Source organism: Lontra canadensis, unplaced genomic scaffold, assembly GCF_010015895.1.
Source record: "Lontra canadensis isolate GAN:19392208 unplaced genomic scaffold, GSC_riverotter_1.0 scaffold3, whole genome shotgun sequence".
NCBI lineage: Eukaryota > Metazoa > Chordata > Mammalia > Carnivora > Mustelidae > Lontra > Lontra canadensis.
The window spans coordinates 30,574,234-30,601,947 of NW_022630997.1; the positions used below are offsets into that span (position 1 = coordinate 30,574,234).

General features: G+C 46.1%; 1 protein-coding gene across 1 annotated transcript in view; it reads left to right on the forward strand.

The window, feature by feature from the left end:
- Positions 1-27,714, forward strand: part of FRMPD2 (FERM and PDZ domain containing 2) — an 88,602-nt gene that overhangs the window by 47,653 nt on the left and 13,235 nt on the right. Inside the window, exons 15-25 of the mRNA XM_032838069.1 lie at positions 2,281-2,428; positions 8,044-8,260; positions 12,150-12,250; positions 13,424-13,516; positions 15,403-15,510; positions 15,600-15,716; positions 18,806-19,011; positions 22,699-22,803; positions 23,461-23,554; positions 24,430-24,515; positions 26,558-26,705. Coding sequence (XP_032693960.1) covers positions 2,281-2,428; positions 8,044-8,260; positions 12,150-12,250; positions 13,424-13,516; positions 15,403-15,510; positions 15,600-15,716; positions 18,806-19,011; positions 22,699-22,803; positions 23,461-23,554; positions 24,430-24,515; positions 26,558-26,705 — 1,423 coding nt within the window. The remainder of the gene's footprint in view (positions 1-2,280; positions 2,429-8,043; positions 8,261-12,149; positions 12,251-13,423; positions 13,517-15,402; positions 15,511-15,599; positions 15,717-18,805; positions 19,012-22,698; positions 22,804-23,460; positions 23,555-24,429; positions 24,516-26,557; positions 26,706-27,714) is intronic.

Below are 27,714 nucleotides of genomic sequence, written 5' to 3' on the forward strand. Positions count from 1 at the left end.
GGAACAAGGGAAGATTTGCCCAGAGCCCCTTCCACCCCCCTCAACTTCATTAGCTCCACAGCAGATCTGCCTCTGTATGGAAGAGCATCCTTGTTCTGCAAAGAGATATCAGACCAGACACACCAACTAGCAGGCGAACAAACAGCAATAACAATATAACTCAAGGGGATGAAATATTCAAAATGGTAAAACAATGCTTTGAAACTAAGTGAGGTTATGGAAGCACCACGTGTGTTTGTACTGCAGCAACAGAGGCATAAATAAGATTTTTGTGTGTGTACTGAAAACTCTGAGATTCAAGTTTGACATCATCTTGTTCACAGAGCAGCTCACCTCTGTGAAAGTTTGCTGGTAGATACTCATTTCTCATTAAATGATGTTATCAAAATGGAGAAAAAATCCACACGACCACAGTCGAGACTGTTTTCTGCTTTATGCCTGGAAATTCCACTTATTGTGGTGCTTAGTACTGTAAAGCATTAGTGTCTATAAAGGAGAGTCTTGCCAAGAGTTTATGAGTTGAAAGAAAGATTGGTGTGTGTGTGTGTGTGTGTGTGTGTGTGTGAGATTCTCTCTTCTCAGACTTTTTAAAGAATAGTTATTAGATCTTTTAAAAATGACATGCTCATCTAAAATTTTTTAGTACCTGGGTGCACTTAATATAAAATTGTCAAGACTATATGAGAGCATATCAAAGTGTACTGACAAAGGGGTTGGGTTCCAAGCAAATATTCAAGTTTGGAAAATCAAATACTCAGTTGGTGGAGTTCAGCCATCATTATAATTTGAATATTAAGAAAAAATTACTAAGGCTATGAGTGTTTGAGAAAATACATTATTAAAAAAAATGCTAGATATAGTATAGTTCAATTGGACTCCAAATCCACTCACATTGGTAGAAGGAGTTTCAGCGTTACATTTGTCAATAAAGCGAAAGAATATTTAGAAAAAGCTCAAGTTATTTAAAATTGGGCTATAGGCAGGGGCACCTGGGTAACTCAGATGGTTAAGTGTCTGCCTTTGGCTCAGGTCATGATCCCTGGGTCCTGGGATCGAGTCCCGGATCAGCCTCCTGGCTCAGCAGGGAGTCTGTTTCTCCTTCTCCCTCAGCCTCTCTCCCAGCTTGCATGTTCTCTCTCTCAGTCTCAAATGAATAAATAAAATCTTTAAAAAAAGTAAAATTAGGTTATGGGTAAAAAAATTTTCTCAGAGGAAAAGTAATGAATAATTATTTGTCTTTTGTTAATATTCGACCCTGTAGATGGAGCTTCTGAGAAATGGTGACTATTATGAATTAAAAGAGATTAGCATTAACAAGGATCAGGAGAGGAACCCTTTCAAGCATAAGCCCTGTATTTATAAAAATTATCTTTCTAAGAGTAAGCTCAAGGTTCTTATTGAAATATCTAGAATATCTAGACTAGAGATTTTATTTAGAAGCTATATATAAATTTGTATTTACTATCATCTCTATTACTTTGCATTTTATTGCTCTTATTAACATTGTATATTGAAAATGTCACAGATTTTTTTTCCCTCCAAAGCTCCATATAGACAATTCCATATAGATAATCCTCTCCAGTTTATCCCACTGAGCTGTACAGTATTATCTTTTTGTATGTGGGCCCTGAAGTTATGTATAAATGTGGGGAAGCATTTCTTGGTGATGTGACCTGAATTCTGCTGGAGTCTGGGAACTCTTGGTATATTTCCATCTCTGTAGGATAAGGACAATTATATGACCTCCCTCATTCTGTAGCTTTGAGGGTGAAATGAATTAATATCCAGAAAGCACTTAGAACAGAGCCTTGCCCCATAACAGCAAGAAATATGAAAGTGCATACAGTGATCTTATCTTTTCTATAACCCTGTTAGCTGAAATTTTGTCTGCAACTTCTGGGAGTTTGTGCAATGAAAACTACAGGTATATTTCGTGGCCTTTCAAAATGCACACTGAGGATTATGTTCACTCCTTGCTGAGGGTCAAGTGTGTGCCTGGGTCATTTCCAATGCTTTCCATCTTGCACATTTCTCAGCAGTTAGCCATTGCCCAGTTAATAAACGTTGGCTTTGTAAATGAAGAAAAAAAATAAAATGAAGAAATTTTTTAAATCTAAGAAACAATATTGGGCCATGGTCATACATCTGTCATACACTTCTGGATGCCTAGTATACTGATCCCAAACTGGGGGGCTCCAGAATTTGATAACTCTGGACCGTCATGCTTCTGTGGACAGTAAACACAATCAACATATGAAAACCTGTGTTTGCTTCCTTCAGCGGAAGAAGTTCACCATCACGAGCAGCATCACTGGGAAAAAGCACACGTTTGTCACTGATTCAGCCAAGACCTGTAAATATTTACTAAGACTCTGCTCTGCCCAGCATGGGTTTAATGCTCAGATGAGCTCCCTGCCTGTTGCAGCTGGTGAGTAGACATTATATTATATATATCAACCTCCAGTTTGGAAAGACTGTTATTTCATAAAACAATTTGTATGAATATAAACAGTTGACCCAGAAACCTAAAAAGTTTTAGATCTCTCTAATGACTCAAGAAGTACCATTAAGGAGAAATACATTTTTTTTTTCTTCGACTGGTAAATGCTCAAATAAATGACACGGAGAGGGGGAGGAGGTAAATGGATACCATCGTTCTGAAGTGGAATGGGGAGTATATATCAAAAGCCTTTAAAAAGCCCATGTCCATTAGCCCTGAAATTTCATTTGTAGAGGGATTCTTATCCAAAGGTGATGCATTGAGAAGTACACAGAAGTTTGTGCTCATGGGTGTTCACTAGAAAGTTATCTGTAACAGTGACCCTTTGGAAGCAACCTAAGTCTCCAAAGACGGAAGACTAGTGAAATAAATCCCATGCAGCTCTATAATTTAGACATTAAAGTCAGTTTTTGGAGGATGATGACATGTGAAAATACACATGATTTGGTGCTAAGTGAAGAAATATGAAATATGAAGTCGTGTCTCCCGCCGATAGAACTTTCTGCCATGATAGAAATATGCACACTGCTCGTTCTGGGGTCACTACCAGTGGGTACGAAGTCACTACTACCCGTGTGTACCTATTGAGCACTCGAAAGGTGGCAGATCGAACTGAGGAACTACATTTTTTACTTTATTTAATTTTATTTAATTTTAACTGACATACTTAAAGGTAAATGTCTGTCTGTGCCTCCTGCCCTGGAAAGCACCGGCCGCAACACCAGAATCATATCTCGGTTGGTTTTAACCTGTTCTGACACAAGGAAGGAAGAATATGGAAATGAACTGCACCAGAGTACCTTCATGGGTTATATTATTGCCTTTGTGCACAATGTGCACGTAGAATGGCTTTAATTAGGGAAGAGACTATTAGGTGAAATGAGGCCACACATCACAGAAGGCTAGTTAATTCTTATTGAATATTTAGGAAGTGCTGAAGAACTATTTATTATTGTTATGAGTACTTTCCCAGGAAATATGCTAAGCCCTTTCATGAATTATCTTATTTATGCTCATAATACACTGCTTCCTTAAATTGCAATTGTCAGACAGCCTAAGGAGGCCGGCTCTAGTGTTACTGACAGAAGCAGACCAAAGCTCAGAGAAGGGAAGTAACGGGCCAGCTGGATGGTGCTGGGGCTGAGGTTTGAACATGTGGGTCCTTGAGGCCTGGTGCCTAGGCACCTCACTTGAACATGTGGGTTTGAGGCCTGGTGCCTAGGCACCTCACAGTCTTCCATAGCCTCCCAGAATAGGGACTTTAGGACTAGAGAGGTTTGGAGTAGAGCATTGGATGGTTTGAACATGTGGGTCCTTGAGGCCTGGTGCCTAGGCACCTCACAGTCTTCCATAGCCTCCCAGAATAGGGACTTTAGGACTAGAGAGGTTTGGAGTAGAGCATTGGATGGATCTCATTTGCTGTTGATCTCTAAGCATTATTTCTTCTTTAGTTAGAAAAGAGGACCATCTGGTAGAGTGGTTTCAGCCTTCATATTCACACAGTGGTCTCTTTGAGCCAATCATCCTAGAGCTTTCTAGGGATGGGAAAATCTCAGACTCCATACAGACCCACTGAAAATGTCTGCATTTGAAAAGAAGCCCAGGAGACTTGGATGCACATAAAAGTTTGAGAACCCCCAGCTTGGAATGTGGCCCCTGGAGCCCATTGGACTCAGGGTAGTGGCACTTAACTAGCTGTGTGACTTGGGGCAATTCACTTCCCTTCTCTGAGCCTCAGTGTCCTCAGATAAGCACACTGGTGTCTGGTAGGCTTTAGAGGGACAGTATGTGGGAATTTTCTAGCTCCGTGTCCTGCGTTCATTTCTCCGTGTGAGTAGTTACAGCAGCTTCTGCTTGCAGGGGTTTGGTTCCATGATAGCTAGTGCACAGGGGGACGGTGAACACTGGGATCTGGGGGCCTGGGACATGGGATCAATCAGGAAGCAAAATTCCTGAGCATTTAGATGCAGAACCAAACACAGAAAATAAAGGGGACATATGATTAGCAGCAAACCCAAATAAATTATAAATATTTCATTGAAATCGCAGAGTGGCAGTTTTAGGGTGTTTGCGGGGAAGGGGAGATAATGAATGTAAATTAATTGTATATTACCTGCTTTTGCTGAGATACAATGTGAAATATCATCAATATTACTTTTATTGCCTGATACCAGTGAATGTGAAATATTTATAAAGGCTCACCTGTGACACTAGTCCTTCTAAGCCTGCTTTGCTCATAATATACTGTTCTCTTAACTCCATATTCTACCATCATATAAGAGTTTTCTGGAATCTAACCTTTACATTAAAAGGATTATTTCAGACAATTTTTCTTTTTTTGGGCTGGGTCAATGTGATGCTACTTTCTTCTATTTTTTTTCTAGATTTATTGAATTATTAGTGACATAAATACATAAGCTTAAGGTGTTCAAAGTGATGGTTTGACATGCCTATCTATTGTAAGATGATTCCCACAATAAGACAGTTATCACCTCCATTCCCTTCCAAAATTACAATTTTTTTTTTTTTTGTGGTGATAATATTCAAGAACTACTCCCTTAACAACTTGTAAGGAGGGGTGCCTGGGTGGCTCAGTGGGTTAAAGCCTCTGCCTTCCGCTCAGGTCATGATCCCAGGGTCCTGGGATCGAGCCGTGCATTGGGCTCTCTGCTCAGCGGGGAGCCTGCTCCCCGCTTCCCCCCTTACTTGTGATCTCTGTCAAGTAAATAAATAAAATCTTAAAAAAAAAACTTGCAAGGATATAGCACAATATTGTTGACTATACTCACCACACTGCCTATCAGATCTCCAGAACTTTTTCATCCTACAGCTTGGAGTTTGTACTCTGACCCCATTTCCCTCACCCCCAGCTTGTGACAACTACCATTCTCCCCTCTGCTTTTATGAGTTCAGCTTTTTAGATTCTGCCTATAGTGAGAATATGCAGTATTTGTTTGCCTGACTTATTTCACTTAGAAGAATACCCTCAGAGTCTATCCATGTTGTCTCAAATGGCAGGATTTCCTTCTTTTTTATGGCCAAAAAATATCATGCGTATGTTATATACATCCACGCACTTCTTCCGCTCCTGTGCTGATGGACACTTAGGTTGTTTCTGTGTCGTGGCTATTATAAATTGTGCTTCAGTTGAATATGGGGGTGCAGAGATCTCTTCAATGTAGTGTTTTGCTTTCCTTCAGATCTATACCCAGAAGTAGGATTCATGGATCATACAGTAGTTATATTTTTAATTTTTTGAGAAACCTCTCTACTGTTTTCCATAGTGGTTGCATAATTTACATTCTCGCCAACAGTGCACAAGGGGTCCCTTTTCTCCACCTCCTCGCCAACAGTCGTTGTCTCTTATCTTCTTGACAAGTAAACTTCCGGACAGGTGTGGCATTTTACTGTGGTTTTGATTTGCATTTCTCTGATGATTAGTGATATTGAGCAGCTTTTCATTGGCCTGTTGGCCGTTTGTATGTCTTCTTCGGAAAAATTAGATAATTTTTCTTTGCCTTTAAAAAAATGTCTTCGTATTAGAAACTCTGCGAACCCCATTTTCAGTGATTGCATCCAGCTAAGAACTGGCTGAGTCCATCGGATGGCCCCGTGTGGTCCTCAAACTCAGTAATGCTACAAGTGATCTCATCCTTCCATACAACTCTCTCCACTATGATCTTTGTCTTGTTCAAGTGAGACCACCCACCCACGCACTCTGTAAGAAACTGGGTGGGGAGCGGGTGTGGGGGCGGTTCCCAACCTGCATCCGTTTTTCATCTCCCGCCTCTCACTGAGTGCCCTCAGACTGACTTGCCACTCAGTCATGTCCCTCGAATTGTCTTGCTTGCAGGCTTCAAAGCAACCTTTTAAAAACACTGATATGATCATGCTCTTCCACACTGAAAATTTGCAGGGGATTTCTGCTGTCTGTAGGGACAATCCCATTGCCCTCGTGAGAGGCATGTCAGACTCTCCCCAATATGGCCTGAACCTTAACTTATGTCTTGCCCTGAGTCTTCCATTTTGAGCTCCAGCTACGCTGCATCTCAGATGAATCTCTGGTGCTACTGTTTTTGTCTCTGTGTTCTGGGCTCTTCCATTTCTAGTGTGGACTGTGGACTGCGGACTTGAGTGTAGGTCCTACTCTACCACTTACAAGCCCTGGGAGCTTAAGCAAATTGTTAGTTCTCTTAGCCTCCAGTTCCTCCTCTATAAAATGGGTATAACAATATATACCCCTACAGGGTTATTGTGAGGCTTATGCTTACCACTTGTGCTTACCACTGTGCTGAGCACATACTAAGCGTGCAGCAGACATGTGTCATAGGTGTTGACGTTACTGTTGTTGCTTTGTGTCTGAACGGGCCCAGGCTCTGGTGTAAGATACTATACAACTCGGGCAAAAGCTGCAGGTCATATCCAAATCGCTTGTAGTCTTTGTTCTCTTTTTCCCGCTGTGTGTGAGTGATAGTATTAAATGTCTCAGAGACACAGAAAATTCTCGAAAAGCATTTCGGAAAGGCAACCTTTTTATGGGGGCACACCCCTGGCGATGGACCAGACACCATTATAGAGCAGGGGCGCAGTTCTGCTTGAGGAAATACATGCTCACGGACCCCCTGGTTGTGGAAGCACTTCACCATGCTTTGCACAAGCATGTGCACGTGCGCACGCGCACTCACACACACATACACAACACACAAAACCAGAGCCTCAGAGGTTCCATGTGCCTGAGCGTTTTTTCCTTCTGTTTTAGCAGGGAGCAGATGGCCAGAATTTAGTCATCATTTTCCTTTTTCACAATACAAACTGGGCTTTATAAAGCCTCGTTAATTTAAGGACTCTATCAATCAAATCTCAGTTTCTCCTAAATGACATGAATAGCAGTGAGAGTCACTTACACGCACGGTCTTGAGTTAGGGGCTTCGTTACAGCCATTTATTACATCCTTCTGCGTGAAGGAGAAAGGGAAGTTCAAGGCTGGGAGACGTGCTACATCTGATATCCATTTCTATTTCAGAATGTTGGATCTTAAATTTAAATACCAGGGAAACTCAACTGTGTAGAGGTTAAAGATTATATTCCACAGGCCAGAGCCTAATCTTGGAGGCCAGGTGATTTGAAGACCCAGTTGTCACAATGTTTGTGAGGACAGTTTCGTAAAGGCAGCATGCAGAATGGATGGTGGCAGTAAATTTTATACCAGGCTCTTTCTGCAAGTTTTGTTGTGACATTGTCGTGAATGTTAACACCCATCAGAACCTTGGCTGGGAGCCCGTCAGCTACAGGGGGAGGGAGAGCCTCTCCTTTCCCTCCCTGTGTTTCTGAGGTTGCTTTCATCAGCAAGTGCTACTTAGGAAGGCTTGGCATCCTCAGGACTAAGCACAAGAACCTCTTGAGTCAGCCTGCGGACAGACTAAGCGGAAAGAAAAGCTGTAGTGGAGTCCGGGGTCTGTGATGTGGTGTTGCCCCAAGGGTGATAGATCCAGAACTATGCTTCTGTGGGTTTATGCTGCTCATGTCTTTCTCCCAAATTTCAGACCATGATAAATGTGTGCAAATGCCCAGTATGAGTCTTGCACACCTGGCCCAGTCCAAGTCTCTCACTTGGATTCAGAGATTATCAAGCTCAGAAAATGCACTGTTTGCACCTGCACCCAGGCTGGAGGCGGCTGCAGGGGGTCTGCTGGCCGCATCGATGGATAACTTCTCTGTGGAAACCAGCAAGGAGACTGCGGCACGGGGAAACCGAGGCAGGTGGGTTTGACACTCTTGTTCTCTGAGCCCAGACCATCTTCTACTTGACACTCTGGAGCATTCCGTCCCTGAAGAAATTGTTTAAAGGATGTTAGATGTCTAAGGGAAGTATCCATTCATTCAACTGCCAACTGATTCCATAGAAATTTCCTGAAGGTGGGCTAGGGCAAAGTCTCTGCTGATGTCTGCAGGGGAGAGATCCTATCCCCCATGGGGTTGCACTATGTTTTGGTGGAGAAAAAACTAGGTAATGAGACAAAACCAAAGAGCTCAAAATAAATAAACCCCTTTGGTCTTACCATGAACCAGGGACTGTTCCAAGCACTCACAAACACATCAACTGATTTTGCCCTCACCTCCCTGGGAAGTAGTTTCTATCATTCTCCCAGTTGTGCTGGGGAAGAAATGGAAAGTCTGGGATTCGAGCGCATGTGGCTGGCCCTGGAGGGCAGACTCCTAACCTCCATGCTGTGCTGCTCTCTCTATGGATGGATGGTTTGTCATTTAATTTGTAAGTGAAAATAATGAGCTTCGAAACATAAATTTACAATATAGCACATGGATCTGTAAACTTAAAAATAGCCTAGAAGTTGGATTACACTTACATGGCAAGTTCTAGAAATAGCAGAGACTCACAGGCAGCACGTGACCCGTGAAGGTTGCTGGAAGAGCTGCTTTTTGGAATGAGTTATACATTAGCTTCAGCAAGAGGGTACAGGTGATTGGTCTGAACTGTGATGTCTGTCTGTAGCCGCCTATCTAGAATGCTTTTCTATGTATAAATATTATATACTCCAAAGTAATTCTTAGAAGAGCATTGCCCATTGTCCCAGATTCTATTGGTGCAAATATGTGTCACCATGTAGGGCAAATGAAATCAGTAATGATGGAGTCAGACTGTTGGTGTACCAACTGTTGTGTCACAAAGGACTCAAAAGCACTATTAGCCTATTAGAACACCAACCATTCTGTTATTCTGTTTCACAGTTTTGTGGGATAGAAGTTCTGGCAGGCCTTAGCTGGGTGACTCTTCCTCTTCAGGTGGCATGGCCTGGGGTCACTGGCTGTGCTCAGAGGGACTGGTCTGGAGGCTCCGAGATGGCTTTCCTTACACGTGTGGGCCCTTGGTAGGGATGGCAGGGAGAATGAGTTCCGCTGCGCACCTGTCAGTCCCTGCGTGGCCTTGGGCCCTCGCCACGTGGTGCCTCCAGCCAGGTAACTAGGCTCCAATTGGGCAGCTCAGGGCTCCACGGGCCCAAGGTGAGGCTGCCTGTCTTCTTAAAGGGTGGGTGGGCCTGGAGCTGATACAGTGTCACTTCTGCCAGTCTCCTTCGGTCAAAGGACTGCCAGGTCAGGACAAATTTGAGAGTAGCAGAGAGAGATGCCACCTCTTGATGTGTGAGTGGCAAAGAGTGCGTGACCATTTTTAATCTGTCCCTCGGGCTGATTGTACTTGACCACATGTTCTAGATGAGAAACCTGAAGAGGCTGTGACTGACTCACGGCCACCTTGAGATTGTGCTTACGGCAAAGGAACCTTCCCCAGGCTGGTGGGCTCCCGAGGATCTGCCGGCGGGATCGCCTAGGAGGGCCTTCACAGCACTGCATGGCTGTCAGCCTTCTTAAGAGAAAGCTGAATCTGAGGCCGCAGTAAGGCCTGCCACTGCGTTGTTTAGTTCACAAAGGCCACGTTTTCAGGACCCTTAGTGACTCACCTCAGAGGTGACCGGTAGCTCTTCTGTGAAAAGGAAGGATTTTCTGTGAAAAGGGAAATTGGGTTTTCCGTGAAAAAGGCAATTGGGTCCTCGGCCAGGTGGCAGGTCCCTAGAAGCCCCCCCGTGAGATGATGACTGGGTGCAGCTGGTTTCATGGAGGTAGTGATAGGAAGCAGGAGTGAGCGGGGAGTAAGGGACAGGGAGGGAAAATCCAAAAAAGGAGGGCAGGGGCGCCTCAGTTAGTAGGCCTCTGACTTCATTTTGGCTCAGGTTGTGGTCTCAGGGTCGTGGGATCCATCCCTGCACTGGACTCCGTGCTCAGCCTGGAGTCTGCTTGTCCCTCTCCCTCCCGCTCTGATGCTGAGGGCAGGGTCATCAAAGTAGCTGGTGTGGGCAACCAGGCCTCGTTCTGATGACAAGGGTACAGAAGTCCTCGCAGAACTGTCTGTCTGAGGGACAGGCACATGGACATGTCGGTGCTCACTACTTCCGCCTCTGCTGGCGTGTTATCTAGGGGGAGGCATTCACTCTCTCACACTTTAAGGCAAGGTGAGGACAGTGGGGGAGGAGGCCACCAGAACTCTTTTCATCTTGCAAAACCAAAATTATATGTGCTAAACAACAATCTCCATCCTCCCCGCTGAGTCCTTGGGACCACCATTCTACCTGCTGCCCCCATGACATTGACTCCTCCCACTGCCACATGTGAGTGGAATGACACAGCTAGCCCTTCTGTGGCTGGCAGTAACTGCCAGTCCTGGGCCTTTTTAAGCAGAGGGGGTACCTGTGGCCAGATCAGGTAGGCCATGAAAACCGAGGGCATAACTGTCCTTCCCTTTCTCCAAAGGCCCTCCCAAATGCCACCTTGTCCTCATAGACTCTCTCGGCCCCTTCAGGACTTTCTCTGAAGCCCGTGCCTCTCCCTGGGCATGCTGGCGGGCTCCATCTGGCCGGAAAGGCCCCGCCCCATATCCTGCAGTGGGCTGGGGACTCCCAGAAGGCAGAGCCCACATCTGATCCACCTTCAGCCTCGGTGCCTTGTCACCCCAGGGTCTGACACCTGGTAGGTGCTCTGTGAGCTAGGGTTGAACTTGCTGAAATGCCCAGTAGGGACAGGAGCCGAGGCACACTGAGGCCTCATTTCTAATTTCTGAAGAATGGCTCTGAGCTTGCCCCTCGCCCCTGCACCTGCCTTCTCTCCCCCTTTGCCACTGTCCTTCCCTTTCCAGCTCTGTCCCCTCTGAACCGTGTCAGGCTGCATGCGAAGAACACAGGGCAACACGGATCCAAGGGGAGAGGGAGAGGCTCAGTGGGAAGCTGCCAAAACCTGCATCTCTACCTTGGTCTGGCTGCCTGAAGCAGGGGGGCGGGCATGGGCTCACTGAGCCTGGGGCAAGTCTGGGTGATGAAAGGCCAAATCTGTCAGATGGTGGCTTTCCTGCTCTTCTCTCTTTAGAGGCGTCCTCCTTTTGGCTTTTTCTAGGGCTCTGAGCCCCGGTGGCTGTGCCTCTTCTCCTCTTTCTCCCTCTCTACTTTGCTCATCCTTCTGTGTAGTTTATCTTGTGACCCGGGGGCGGGGCAGTGTCACCCCTGAAGTCATTATTCTCCTAGGGCATAGAATACTCTTTGTTTACTAGAATACTGGCTAAGCCAAGGCCAGCTGCATGCCTGCATGAAAGGGTCTTGTTCCAAGCTTGGTATGATGAGGGGGGAGACCGCAGGGCCCATCATTATGGCAGTGCAGGATGTGCCCTGCCCAACTCAAAACAGAAGCAAATAACAACAGCTTGGAACCCACTAAGCTCCATACTTATGACCTTGTTTTGGAGCCAAATGTGTATTATCATCTCACAAGCGTGGGAAGTAATATTCCTAATTTTCTGGTTAAGGAAAAGGAGGTTTTGAGGGGCACATATCCAACTCAAAGCAGAGACAGAAGGAGGCTCATAGGAGGCCCTGGGGACTCTAGGGTCCCCTCTGAGACAGAAAGACCCCAAATCTATTCTTCCCAGTGCACTCCTGACAATGAGGTCAGCCCGTGATGGGGTCTGTTGATGGGTCTCCTGCCTGATGGGGCATGTGGCTGCCTATCTCAGGCCACCATCCAGACCCACATATGTCAGGAAGGTGCCTCTGAGAGTCACCTTTTCTCATCTTATGCCCTTTCCCTGCAGCCCTTGCATGCGTCGGGAGCAGCTGGAAACCATCTCTTTGATCCAGAAGTCCACGACTCGTGACCCTGTCTCTGGGCTGCCTGTGGAGAGCATGTACATGGGTATGGACCGGGTTTGGGCCAGGTTTGGGAGAAAGGAAACCTTCCATGCGATGCTTGCTTGAAAACTTTTGTGGCTACTTCATGTTGCCTTCCCAGTAATAGTCACAATCTCCCTGTTTTTAAAATTAATTTTAAAACTAATTATGGTCAGGAAGAGCCCTTGCAGTCCACCTGTGGCTTGGGCTGGGCAGGTGGATCTGGAACGTGTTAGCGCTGGTGAAGGTCCTCGATGCTCTGGTCCAGCATGAGGAGTACTTGCTGTGGAATGGTGTGGTCACAAACTCACCAGCCACTTCCGTTCCGCTCTTCACGGACCTGGAATATCACTTCTGTCCCTCCACCTGAAAATGTAAACAGGGGAGGCAGCATTCTCCTCTGTCATAGACACTCTGGGGAAGACTCTAGGGAAAGGAAAAACAGAAAGATTCCAGATCTGGAGAAAATACTTAGACTTGACTGGCCTTAAGCCTGGGGATGGACCCTGGAACTCCACTGGGCCACTCTTTACCATGAACTGTTGCCAGGCTCTACTGTGGTCCCCAGGATGGAAGGTGGGAAGAGGGATGTGGAGAGCATGGAGTGGTGGGTCACAATGGGGGATGTGCCCACATGCTCTGTGGTCAGCATCGGAGCTCTCCACCCCAGGATTCCAGCTTGCTGAGAATGATGTCGGGGTCAGCTTTGGGTCTCCTCCAAGACCCAAGCTCTGGAGGAAATGCTGCAGGGTGCCCTTGCTGATTTGTGGGACCATATTGCCTCTGATTATTAGAGACCCAGGAGGGGAAGGCTTTGCTATCCCATCTCTGTGCTCTAACCTTAGTTTTACTTTTCACTGCCCACAAGTACATCTCTGCTCTAATTCTGTCTTGTCCCAAGACCAATGCAGGAAAAAGTAGTTATAGTAAGTTGTGTAGAAGATAAGCCCCATGTCCCCTGCCCCCACTCTTGCCTCTGCTCCTAATGAGCCAATGCTGACCCAGTGAGGGTATATATGCTTCCGAAGATGCACACTGACCCAGTGAGGGGTATCGGAAGTAAGTGCTCTGTGATCCATTCCTGGTATTGTGTGTGTGTGAGCACACACGTGTGTTAAAACACTGTTTACCACTTTTGTATCAAGGCTCAGATAATTTGGGGGAAAAGCACAATGTGGGGCTTTGTTTCTACCACTAGGGCCACAAAATGACAGGAGAAAGGGCTTTATAGCTGAACCAGAAGGAGAAATCACGCATGTGACACTGACCCGGGATCCACATCGTGGCTTCGGTAAGAGGGCTCCTGGCAGGTGAGACCCAGTCTCTCCCTTAGGGCAGAAGGGAGGTATGTGCCAATTTTTTCCTTTTGACTTTTCTACTCCCCTCTCCTGCCTCTCTCCCAGCTTGCCTTTTACAGCGATCACTTCTTTATATTCCCTTTAAGTGTCCCTAACAATTAATAGGACTCTTGGAACAAAGTCTTCCCTTTAAGACTGGTAAGATTTGGGGGTTCATATCTTCAGAATTTAAGTAAAAGATGAAAAGAGACTTTTTAGGGGTGCCTGGGTGGCTCAGTCATTTAAGCATCTAACTCTTGATTTCAGTTGAGTTGATGACCTCGGGGGTCATGAGATCAAGCCCTACATTGGGCTCCGTGCTGGGCCTGAAGCCTGCTTAGGATTTTTTCTTTCTCACTCCCTCTGCCCCTCCCCCCACTCTCTACCAAAAAAAGAAAGTGATTTTTTTATCCTAATACCATGTAGCAACCCTTCTCAAGTATACTTAGATTCTTAACGATGGGAAGGAATAGTCAATCTTTTTCACATCTTTATTGTTTATTACTTTTTTTTTTAAAGATTTTTATTTATTTATTTGACAGACAGAGATTACAAGTAGGCAGAGGAGATAGACAGAGAGAGAGGAGGAAGCAGGCTCCCCGTCGAGCAGAGCCTGATGTGGGGCTCGATCCCAGGACCCTGGGACCATGACCTGAGCTGAAGGCAGAGGTTTTAACCCACTGAGCACCCATGTGCCCCTTTATTGCTTATTACTTTTAAAGGCCCTGAAAAACCACACAAGAAACAAAACACTGAGACAAGTTACTCAATTAAAAATCACCTCTCGCTGGATAAGATCATGCCATTTGAGACAATGTGGATGGACCTAGAGGGTATTAAGTGAAATAAGTCAGAGAAACAAATACCATATGATCTCACTAATATGTGGACTCTAAAAAAAAAAAATGAATTAAAGAAAGCAGCATCAGACCCATAAAGACGGAGAACAAACGGATGGTTCCAGAACGGTGGGAGGTTGGGGGTTGGGCAAAATGGGTGAAGAGGAGTGGGAGATACAGGCTTCTAGTTATAGCATGAATAAGTCATGGGAACGGGAAGCACAGCATAAGGAATACAGTTAATGGTATTGTAACAGAGATGTATGAGGACAGATGGGAGCTACTCTTGTGGTGAGCACAGTATAATGTATGAACTTGTTGAATCACTGTTGTCCATGTGAAAATAATGTAAAATTGTGTGTCAGCTATATGCAAGGAAAAAAAAAATCTCTTTCTGTCCCGTCCTGGAAGAGATTATGCTGAGTGAAATAAGTCAAGCAGAGAGAGTCAATTATCATATCGTTTCACTTATTTGTGGAACATAACAAATAGCATGGAGGACATGGGGAGTTAGGAGAAGGCAGTTGGGGGAAATTGGAAGGGGAGGTGAACAATGAGAGACTATGGACTCTGAAAAACAATCTGAAGGGTTTGAAGAGGTGGGGGGTGGAAGGTTGGGGGAACCAGGTGGTGGGTATTAGAGGGGGCACGGATTGCCTGGAGCACTGGGTGTGGTACAAAAACAATGAATACTGTTATGCTGAAAAAAAAAAGAATGACATTAAAAAAAATCTCTTTCTTATTTCTGATTATCTACTGGGGCAAAATCCAGTGCACATGGATGGGTTGTATTCCTAGCTTTTGCTGTGCTTACTAATAGGGGGCAATCAGTTTTTCTCCATGTGGCTCACAGAGTGGAATGAGCTGTTTGAGAATCCGAGGACTTAGCTAGAAATATCAGCAGCTCCACTTGGCAGCTGGGTGGTCTCAAGTAAATAACCTAACCTCTCTGGGCTGCCAAATCATTAAGTATCATCTTATTAAATATCATTGGATTACAGGCTTTGTCATTAATGAGGGAGATGGTGTTGGCAAAGCTGACCCTGGCATCTTTATATCTTCTATTATACCTGGGGGACCAGCTGACAAAGCTAAAAAGATCAAGCCAGGTACGTCTTTTTAAATTGCCAAGGATGGTGCCTTCTGGAACTTCTCTTTCTTTCCTTGATGGTGTGATTAAGATGTTTTATTTTTCCAGGAGGGCGGATACTGGCCTTGAATCACATCAGTCTGGAGGGCTTCACATTTGACATGGCTGTTAGAATGATTCAGAATTCTCCTGACAGCATAGAATTAATCATTTCTCAGTCAAAAGGTATGTCTTCACTTGTGTTCAGAAGCTGGTGAACCTCTTCTATCTTCAGCAGGTCGTTATTACCATGAGGTACTAGGTCCTTAAGTTTATGTAAGCTTGACATTGCTTTTCTCAGAGTGGTGTCATGCAAAGGACCACTGTTGTGACATAATCCATAAGCTTGGGAGGCCTCTGGGCAACTGGGCTCTGCTGTTGCCTGTTCTGCCCGAGGGGTGTGGCCTACTCCAGTTCTTTATCAGATATGGTCCATCCAGCCATTGTGTGGTTTTCTGCCCACTTTTCTTGCATGACAGGGAGGATAGTCACTTTGTCAGCCAAGTCCTTATGGAAAGCGGCTGCTCCAGAGTTTCCATAGTTGGGGCTTGGATGTGGCAATCACCTGGGGAGGAGACTGGAGAGCTGTACTGGAAAGTGATCTCACAGAGTGGGCATGCTTATGTTACCTGGTTAAGACTTGGCCTGTTGGAGATCATCCAAAAGAGCAAAGTTCTTTTAAAACATACTTTTATTTAACCTTAAGTATGAGAGAACAACAACATATCAAAGAATAATATTAATATGTTTACTTGGAGTGGGTTGGGGGAGGAGGGTGAAAGTAATGGAGGATGTGGGGCACCTGGATGACACAGTCAGTTGAGTGTCCGACTCTTCGTTTCTGCTTAGGTTGTGATCTCAGGGTCGTGAGACTGAGCCCCTGTGGGGCTCTGTGCTCAGGATGGAGTCTGCTTGGGATTCTCTCTCTCCATCTCCCTCTGCACTCCCCCATCCTCTCCCTTCCCCACTATTTTTCTCAAATAAATAAATCTTAAAAATATTTTAAAAAAAGAAGTAATGGGGGGATGTTAATATTTCCTTCCCACCTGGTGACCTGGAATCACCACTGAGTTTCAATTGAATGAGCCTGTAATTTAACCAGAGACTGCCTATGAATCTAGTCTCCTGGATTTCTTTCTCACACTCTGGGGTGTGTGTACAATTGCCCTTTATGTACAGAAATGCTTCACATCACACCAGCCAACATTTTCTAGGTCTTAAATGTAGGTACCCCATTTGCCTTGCCCTCTGTAGACCACATGCATTCTCTCACACTTGCACAGGTTTACATGATGGCCATAGGGTTTTCCCAGGTGTCTGAAGCTGTCCTTGGACAGAAGATACAGGGGATGGAAGGTGGCAAAGCAAGAGCCTCAGCATGTGCCTTCCATCCTGTGGCTAGAGCAGAACCAGAGGCTTTGCCCCAACTCCTGAGAAACACCAGCCCCAGTTCACAATCTCTTTTGGACTTCCCAACATTGTCACTCTTCTTCCCATAATATTTTAGCTTTCTTTGCATTTCCCTCCACATTTTGCACAGGACTAGGAGGAAAGGAAGGAATCAAACTATCCTTTTTTGTCAGGAAACAATGTAGCTGAGTTGGGAATGATTCAGTGTCATTCAAGGCTGGTTGTGGCAATGCGAGCTGTCAAAACTGGGCACCCAAGGTCTGTGAGGCTCAAACCAGTTTCATGCTAGAATTTTGGACAATGGGTTTCCCATAATGCCTGTGATGACATGTCTTTCCATCCTAAGGCCCCAGTCCCCTGTTGGTAGCTCTGCCTATCAGAGTTGGGCATCTTTACACAGCTGTAGGGGCTTGACTGCTGTGAATTTCTATCTCATTAGCTTGCTGTTGGGGCAGGTGCTCTAGACTTGAGGTCAGGGACAAGAGAGATAACATTCCCATCATGGGAAGCCATCACTCTCTAGAACAGACTGAATTTTCATTCCCCACAGAAGGTCTCCTGGATTGTATTTCCCTGAGGAAGGCTCATGTTGTACAGCTTGACTTTTTAATTCAGTAATAAGTTCCATCCTCATCTCTCATGGAGGGCGTGGAAGAAAATGAACAGATGCTTCCGACATTGCCAGAAGGACAATGAGAGTAGAATCTGTGAATGAGATCGTGAGGAATAAGGCATTACAGAACAGTCACCCCACCATTCTCTCCTGAATACCTCTGTGTTTGAATAACTTCCAATCTAACTCATTAAATTACAGTTCATTCAGTGTGTGAGTTTGGGAACTTCCTTGAGTGCCAATGAGTCTGTATCAAAAGTAAACCTACTTATATGTTTCTATATCCACATCTAAAGAAAATTAGACTATTCTGCCTTCCTCCCGCATATATTTGTTAAACAGCTAATATAAACATGTTAATAATAAATGCCTTTATTAAGGCCCTACCATGTGCTAAACTAATTTCTCTTCCTCTTTCTCACCACATAGGTAAAATCTCTCTGTGTATATAATTTCTAAGCCCTACCAACCCTAAAAGGTAGTTGACATTATCTCTACTTTACTTAGAAGGAAATTGAGGCCCAGAAATGTTAAGTACCTTGCCCAGGGTTTTACTTATTGATTCCTGACCTCACAATCTTTTCCCTGTTCTGTGCCAGGTTAAGGGTCAGACATGGGGTAAGTAGGAATAAGTGTCCCAGCTTTTGTCCACAAGGAGTCCACCATCTTGTTGTGACCAAGTCCTCCCCAGAAAACCCAACACACTAGTCTTTGGGTCACATGTTGATTACAGGTGTGCTCAGTGGAAATTCCGGAAGAAGCCAAGTTTAAGGGCACCACCACATGCTGGCTGTGGGATTCTGGGCAAGCTACTTAATCCTTTTGACTCTGCTTTCTCATTTTTGAAGTGGGATAACACCTTCCTGGTAAATGTGTTGAAAATATGGAAAGATATATACATATAAAATATGTGTGTTTTTGTGTGTGTTTGCACACGCATGTATGTGTGTGTGTATTTGTCATCACATGACGAGAAATTAGTAAGATGGAGCTGGAATTATTAACTCTCCAGTTGCTCCTATATTTTCATAGTTGAGTCACAAACCTCTACTTAGGTTTTTAAGTCACACCCAGAATCCTCCCTTTCTCTATTCTAAATTCATCCTCCTTCCCGAGGTGCTAAACTCACATCGTTCCCAGCAGCTATAAAAGGTCTCTCTGTCATTGGAGGAAAATCTTGTACCCCATGTAGCGTGATTCCACTGAAATGCCAGTCTTTCCAAGCTGTTGGCTTCTTGACCTGTTTTTATAGGTTTTTGTGGAAGTACCCCAAGTGAGGAAAAGAATAGCATGGCCAATTCTGGGGTCTTCTCTACAGACAGCCCAAGCAACTGGCATCAGGGAAGCTTTTCACCACACAAGCAAAACCAGGAGAAAAATATTGAAGACCTTGAAGTGGCTCAGACTCAGAGCTTACTGCCCAGGGTGAGGCCTCAGCATTCCCCTTTGCCATTAAAGGTAATCATCCCCTTGGTTCCCTCTCTAGAATTTGGAAGAAAAAGAACAGGTTGTAGAGCCCAACAGTCCCAGCTCCAAAGTCCCTCTTTGCTCTCTTTTTGACATATCAGCTAGATAAAATTTACTTAATCTCTCTGACCCTCAGCTTTTCCAAAATAAGTACCTGCATTGCATGATTATTGAGAAGAAGGTAAAGGGGAAAGGCAAAGCTCCAGGTGCAGTGCCTGGGCTATGGGGTTCAGTGTTGTGTCCTCCAGTGTCCTTGGTCACTGATTATATTTGTTACTGGTAATAACATTGGCTGCCACTGAGGGCAATGTACGGGCAGACATCCCATATATTCTTGGCCTCTAGTGCTCAAACTGCAACTCAATGGCTTTGCTTTTTGTCAGTGCCAGGGAGGAAGAGGACAAGACCAACTTTGGGATACAGAGGGCCATGTACTTCAGTCCTACCACCTCAACCTGTGTCTCCTTGGACATTGGGTGGAAAGGTCTCCTTTTGCCCTCTAGAACTTTCTCCTTTCTGCTCTGGGCCCTGTGAAGCTGATGTTAAGAGACCCTGGCAGCCTTCTGAGAGGCCCTGTGTCTAGGAGAAACTCTCCACTTTCCTTACACTCACACTAGGACCCCACTCACAACACTTCTGACACTGTTGTAGTTTTTTACCCTAGAAGCAATTCTGACAGTAACTGAGTGGAGTTAACACCAGATCCCACAGTTTTTGTAGGACTGGGCTCAGTCCCACAAGACTGCCCCCATCAGAGATGACAATCACAAGAAGTAGGTCCCCAAGTTCCCCACATTTGTCTGAAGTTGGTTACAAATTGGAGATTCCCGTGTCCCCTCCTTGGGTTTGATATTTTCCTAGAGCAGCTCATAGAACTCAGGGAAGCAGTTTTATTGTTACTGCCAATTTATTAGAAAGGATGTTTTAAGGGGTACAGGTGAATAGCCAGTGGAGCAATCCATAGGGCAAGGTCTGGAAGGGTCCCGAGTACAGGAACTTCTGTCCCTGTGGAGTTGATGTGTGCCATCCTCCCAGCACATACATGTGTTCACCAGCCCAGAAACTCTCTGCATCCCATGCTTTTGGTATTTTTATAGAGACTTTATCACCTTGGCTTGATGGATCATGAACTCAATCTCCAATTTCTCTCTCCTCCCCAGTGGATGGAGTGTGGGGTGAGGTGGCAAGTTCCAAGCTTTGAATCATCGCTTTGTCTTTCTGGTAACTAGCCCGCATCCTGAAGCTATCCAGAAACCCACCAAGAGCTGCCTCTTTCAAACCAAAGACTATCATCCAAGAGATTTCAAGGACTTTGAGAGCTCTGTACTGGAAACCAGAGCCAAAGACCAGATATTAGAACAAGAGATACTCCTAGCTTCTTAAGACTTAGGAAATTACAAGGGTAGAGGGAGTTGTGTGCCAGGAAGCGAGGAGAGGCCCATATATATATTTGCTATTATTTCACACTGTGGTGGCAGCCAGCATTTGGGTGGGAGTGAGGACACTATTGTCATTCTCTGCCTGTGCTCAGGTGGGCTATGTCCCTCTTCTGAAAACCCAGGTCCTATCACGTGCTCCTCGCCATAGAACACTCTGTAGGTCCCATCGCCCACTCCCTCCTCTTGCTCCTCAGGCTCCAAGAAGGGAAGAGCACCTACCGTTTCTAGGCCCAGGGTGTCTGGCCCTCCTTATTGGTTTCTTCAAATGCCAATGTCTCTGCAAAGTAGGCCTCCTCATATGAACTCTTCTCTGTGGCCCAGGCTGAGCTTGCTGAGACTTGGCTTGAGTCCACCTCAGCCTCTCTCCATCTCATTTTTATCCTTTATGAGGAGAGATAATGTTGGTCCACAGAGCCATGGAGACAGAGGTGCCTCACAGTAGGGCTCCAGGAATGTTAACTCCTTCCTAATTGGCCATGGTTCTCAGCTAGGTGCTGCACCCCATGAAGAGCAGGCTGAGGGGTCAGCAAGAGAATACTGGGGACATTTATTGAGTGAGTAAGCATATGTCAGGCAGCACCCCAAGCATTTACGTGTGTTGTATTACATAAACTTCATTATAGGCCTATGAGATAGTTATCATTATTGACCCTTTTTGTAGTTGGGGTGCCTGAGACACAGAGGGGAAAGGAAGGTACCCAAGGTCTCTCAGGAGTAAGAGGCATAGCTGGGATTTGAATCCAAGAAGTGGGACTCCAGAGCAGATGCTTTCACCGCGGGGCTACACTTCAGAAGGCCCCTCTTGACAGGAAGCAGGGCCAAGAGGGATTCAAGTTAGGGCCTCTGTGGCTGCAAACCTGTGGGCTGGTTTTGGCCAGTTGTTGAAAAGAGCAGTGGTGTTCCAGGGCTGCAGCTGACCGTGGTACAGACTGTAGACACCGTACAAGCCAGATTCTTCTGGGTCACAGGGCTGGCTCTGTGGGCAGGTAACTTTTTGTGACATAGTTAAGTTCACACTCTTGCTTTGGACTTCAACCTCAGTGTTCCTTTACTCTTTGAAAAAAAAATTTTAAAGACTTCATTTATTTATTCAAGAGAGGGAGAATGAGAAAGAGAGAGAGTGCAAGAGAGGGGAGAGTCAGAGGGAGAAACACTCCCTCCTGAGCAGGGAGCCCGATGTGGGACTCGATCCTGGGACTCCAGGATCATGATCTGAGCTGCAGGCAGTCACTTAACCAACTGAGCCACCCAGGAACCCTATCCTTTGAATTTTAAAGTGTGGACAAAACTCTTTGCCAGACTACACAGTCTGGAGTGTCTCAGGAAAAACTGGAGTTTTGTCTGTTCTATACCCATCGCTTTGGAAACTCTTCTGTTCATAATTTTCCAGGTTACTTCAGCCTGTCTATTTTCCTATTGTATTAATGGTATTTTCTAATACAGCAAACCAGGAAGCAGCTAAGCAGAGGAGGCAGATAAGACCAAAGGCTGGGAGTACCTGTGGCTCCATCTTCTGGGCACAGTTCATTAAAACCTTCTTCCCAACTAACTAGTAGTTCAGTAGGGGCAGGTCTGTCCTATCAGTGCTGTCCCCTCAACTTACACAATGCTTGACATGTAACAGGTGCTCAATTAATGTTGCATGGTTGGATGAATGAATAAACAAATCACCCATGAATAAACAAACCACTCTTGTCACAGCGTTGAGCCAAATTCCTGCCACATGGTAGATAATTCTTGCCTTCTGTCCTTCCCACTGTTAAGTAAGACCCCATGCAGCTACTCTTGCTAGGGATGATTGAAGTTCCTCCTGAGGTTGTCTTCTGCTTAAGAATCTGCCGTGTATCTGGAATCCAACGTCACTTAGCTAGTGTCATGTGTGAAGCTACCAGGAAGTGCCTGGATGGCTTTAGTTCTCACATGATATTTGTATCCTGAGTGGGAACAGGAGGGAACCTACATGTATTGAGCCCTGCTATAGGCCGTGTATGATTCACAGTCACATTGAAAAGGGGATTCCTCATTCCATTTTTGTGGATTGGGAAGGTTGGAGAGACCAAGGAACTGGCCCAAGGTCATAGAGGGAGGAGCTGATAAAGCTGGGAATGACCCCTGTTGAGCCTTGAAATTCATGCCCCTTTTGGTGTGCAATGCTGGCGAGAGCTAAGACTCACTATCTGCTGCTGTAGGCAACTGTCTTCATGCCTTCTTTATTTTCATTTATTTTTTCTGGTGACAGGGTGCTGGTTCTTCTTGTCCTCTACCACCTTCAGAAATCAATGTCAGTGAAATCTACTTTGTGAAATTGGTTAAAGAAGATGGGACGCTTGGATTCAGTGTGACTGTAAGAATTATTAGGCAAGCTTGGGAAGTACATGGTTGAAAAGACGTCCATCTGGAGCCTTGGTGGGAATTACATTCAGATGACAACCTCTGATAATGTGCCCCTTGCGTACAAGCAGCTCATGGGGAATGGCGAGCCAAGAAAGTCAGTGGGACTTCTGCAGAGTGGGAGGTGGGAGGACTTAAAGACCACCCGGGAGATGCAAGGCACCCTTGGGAGGATCAGACTCTCCAAACAGTGTGGGTAGGATTGGGTGATGGGTCCTGACTCTGTGGTTATGCCGCACAAGAAAGGAAGGGCAGTGGAGTGTAGTGAATTCTGGGTTTGTACCTCCAAACCAAGACTCAAGCAGACAGGACATGCCAGGCCAGCCTCTGGGCCCGTGGCTGCATCGGAGGACCTGCCACAGGCCAGTGCTGGGCTCCCTCCTGCCAGCTGTAATGTTATACTCCTTATGGGGCATCTAACCTTGCCGCACAGTAGACAGTATGGTCTGAACAAACAAGTGAATGTCTAAGATATTGTCACATGGAGATGAGGTAAGGGGATCGCATGGCATCCGGATGGGGGAATCTCTTTGGGAGGCCAGGGAGGCCGTGGTTAGAGGGGGCAGACAGGTGGTGAGTCTTTCACTGTGTTTCTCATTGTGTTTACCAGGGTGGCATTAACACAAGCGTGCCCTATGGAGGTATCTACGTGAAAGCCATCGTTCCTGGAGGGCCAGCTGCCAAGGAAGGGCAGATCCTGCGGGGTGAGGGATGGAGTCATGTGGGGAACTGCCTTCCTGGCTGTGATAAGCCCTGGCCTCTAGACCTTGCCCTGTTCTCACCCTAGACGTCGTGCAGATGGTTCCCTCTCTAGGTCCTGGTTTCCTCACCTGGGAAAGGGGCTGATTCAACCAGGCCTATCTCCATGATAAGTTAACAAGGGGATGAAATGTCTGTGGTGGTGCACTGGGAAGCACAAGGTGATTTTAAAACAGGAGGTTTTAAATAAGCTCGTTGCTGTTTGGTCTACATGGAAGAAAGTAGTGCTTCCCATTGAGGACAGAGCATGCGTCATTGACTCCCACTTTAGTATCCAGGGAGGACAATGACAAGCCTCCTCCCTGCCCTTCCTCACATCCACTGCTCTGAAGTGGGGGAGGTGGGGAGGATTTTTATTGCCCTCCAAAATAGCAAGTTGAGCTAGAAAGGGTACCCAGGATCTTAGTTGTCTCTATTTTCCTTAGAATTCCCCTGTCTGTCCCTGGCATCAACCCATCAACCAGATCTTTCTGACCGGTTTTGAAATTAAAAAAAAAAAAAAAGCACATCCTGGAGATATAAATATTATCCCTAATTGACTTGAAAGTACTTTCAAAATGGTTTCACAGGAGAACAGTTTATACAGTTATACAGAGCTGGCTCAACCCGTCTGGGAGCCAGTAATAGAAAGGTTTCTGTATCATTGATCTATAAAGATGCTCAGAGAGGTGGCTGGCAGCCAGGCCCCATTGGGGCTTCTCACGGCTCCGCTTCCTGATCCTCCTTGAGGCCGCGTGAAGGGTGCTGGGCAGGGGCCTCCAGCAAGAGTTATTCCTGTAGCCTCAGGAGCTCAGAGACATGACCTCTGTCCCCCTCCCAGGTGACCGGCTCCTGCAGGTGGATGGAGTGAGTCTGTGTGGCCTCACCCACAAACAGGCAGTATGTTGCCTCAAGGGTTCTGGGCAGGTGAGTGCCCCATTAGCAGGGAACTGTTCTTCTGCCTTCCAGAGCTTTCCTGGGCAAAATTAGACACTGCGGTGGCCTCTGGGTGGGAGGCAGACCGGCAGGAAACAAAACAAGTCTTTCTTCTTTGTCTTCTTTTCTCTTTCCCTTTTTCACTTTTCTATGGTGATATGAAAGCCTGGAGGAAGCAGACAGATTTCCTAAGCAGCATACCTCAACCCCTGCAAAGACCCTTGCAAAGCTGGCATTTCATTTGCCTCGGTTCTAGAATCAGACAGCTGAACAGGGCTGATGTGGTGGAGGGACTTCTCCCGTCTGGCTCTGGCTCTGGCTGCTGCCTCACACTCTCTGCTCCAGTCCACACTGGGAGATGCTTCCATCTGCCCTCCAGCCCTGTCACCAGCTGGCCTTTGCACCTGCTCACACCCTCTCCCCTGTTCATGCTATTCTCATCACCTTGGGTAAATTCAGGCCACACTGTCCTGGGATTCTGATCACAGTGAAGTAGAAATTCCAGACACCCAGAGCAGAAGGCACTGACCCTTTATGGACTCCTTATTCTCTATGGTCCCACGCAGCATCTGGATGTTACCATGCTCTGTCCAGTCCTCTGCCTGAGGGTGGGAGCCCTTTTGTGTCTCAATGTCCTCAACCTCAGAGCTGGCATTGCCCTCTAGGTAACTGGGGAGTTGGCAGAGACAGAAGGGACTCCTGTGGGCTCTTCTGGCAAACAGAGGGAGCGGAGGGGCCCCTGTTTGCTTCCTTTCCCAAAGCAGTCTTCTGGTTTGCAGTGAAATTGACTTATGCTGGCCACCTTGGTTGACCTGTCTGGAGAACAGAGGCATAATTTATTAGTACTCTCTGCTCTTTAGGCTTTTGCTAATGAACCTGGTTAGAGAAGGTACTTCTTGCTTGCTGCTGGCAGCTTGCTAGCCGTGATGACAGATGGGAATTGTCACACTGGGATCATGGGTGTGCTGCTGAATGACAATGGCAGCAGAAGGATGTTAGCTGGCCCAAGTCCCCTGAATAGAAGCTCAACATTTCTAAAAAGCTTCCAGGTGATGTCTAGTCACTGGTTCCCGAATCATGCTTTGTGTAATGAGAGTATAGAGTGTGTAGGGAAGAAGGATGGAAAATCAAACCAAAAGGAAGGGGAAGGCCAGATTGGCATAGATCTGGGATACCCTGCTAGGTGATGGGAAACAATAGAAACTTAAAAAAATATTTTATTATTTGACAGAGAGAGACAGTGGGAGAGGGAACCCAGCAGGGGGAGTGGGAGAGGGAGAAGCCGGCTTTCTGTGAGCAGGGAGTCTGATGTGGGGCTTGATCCCAGGACCCTGGGATCACGACCTGAGCCGAAGCAGATGCTTAACAACTGAGCCACCCAGGTGCCCCAATGTTAGAGACTTTTGATCAAGAGTGTTGCATGTTTAGCTTGTGTCTTAGATCAACCCATGGGTAGCCAGCCATGGGGGGTGTGGCCTGGGGAGGAGAAGATCGGGTCCAGGAAGCCAAGTTAGCTGGAGTTTGCCACAGTCTAGCTGGCCACTCGCAGCAGGAGAAGGAATGGAGGACTGGGAGCCCTGGGGGAAATGTTTCTGATGGTGAACAGGCAAATCTTAGCAACCAGATGGGCATTTGGAGGGCAGAAGGGGATAAGCTAGATCCCTGCAGGTGTGGCCCCTAGGAGGTTAGTTGAGGGAAGGTTCCATGTTCTGAGAGAGGAGATGCAAGGGGAGGAACGTTTTAGGCAAAATGAGGAGAGGGTAGTGAAGGTGAGAGAGAGGAAGAAGGTGAATTTGGCCTTGAAAGCGCTGAAATGGAGGTACATGTGTTACCTCCAGAAACATTTGTCCAACGGGCAGTTAAAAATATGGCTCTGGATCCCAATAAGTGGGCTAGATTGGAGATTTTAATCTGCGATTCAAATGAAGCAGCTATTGGAAGTATGAGAAAATTAAGAAGCATTTGCCGGGTGAAGGCAGAGGCTCCTGGTTGTCATATGAAGTGCAAATGGAGTTTGTCCAACCCTCTTCTAGGTTGCAAGACTGGTCTTAGAGAGAAGAGGCCCCAGGACTGCCCAGCAGTGTCCTTCTGCTAAGGACAGGATGGGAGATGAATGCACGGCTGTTTCCTTGGCAACAGCCTTGCCCGGCAGGCCCGCGGGCTGTGTCTCTGTGACAGATGGTGAGAGGAGAGAGAATTGAGTGTTACTATTGTCATGTCATCCCGTGCTGCTTTTGAATTCTCAACTCAAAAGGGAAGGTAGGAAGGCTTCCTCTGGGTTCTCAAAAGATAGTGAACATGATACGGCTGGTGTTCGGAGGCAGTGGAAGCCAATCTAATGGAATGTGATTCTAGGAAAAAAAAAATGCACTCTTCCAAAATGATTGCCAGGTGTAATTCTCCCCTCTGCCTTCTGAGGTTTCTCAATCAGGTGCCTGAATGCTTGTGTATAAATCTTTAGGAATGAAATTGGAATGAAAGGGTCAGGCATTTTCTGACCAAATCTCCACCTTCCAGCCAAGACACTCATAACAAAAGATGTGGGGTGTGATGAGGCAGGCTGGGAGGGGAAGGTGCTCAGAAATCTAGCCTCATTATTAGCATCATGCATGATGGTAAACGTCCTTCAGTTTGCAGGGACATCATGGCATATCTACCAAAGGGCTGCCTCTCTGCACAGCCCTGTGATTTTGTTTCCTGCTAGGAAAACATGTACTCCCTTAGTATTTCATGATTTGGAGCTTAGCCACTTTTCAGTCCCTTTTCAGAGATTTTCCTGAAGGTGTGAGTCAGGTTGGAAGCTTGGTAACCATAACGGGCAATGGGGTCGGGTGGAGGGGGACACACATGCATACGATGAGTCTGTTTCCTCTTTCATTGCTCCTCCGCTCACTCCAGTGAAGCCCTTTGACAGACTCACTATCAAATGAGGTGAGGGGTCTCATTGCAGTGATGGTGAAATCGGTCGTGTGGTAAACCAGAAACAAATCTTTGGATGTTTTCATTCTCATTCCATATTAAGGTTTACGAGTCAGTGCTCTGTCCTATTAATTCATTGCCAAGTGAGTGGGAGGCAGACTAGGAGAGACCCAAAGGCTTCTCTGGCTGTTAGGCTAGTGAGGTTCCTGGAGCTGTGTCCATCTTTGCTGCCCAGAGACAGCTGTTTTGTCTTATGGTCTGTCCACATGGC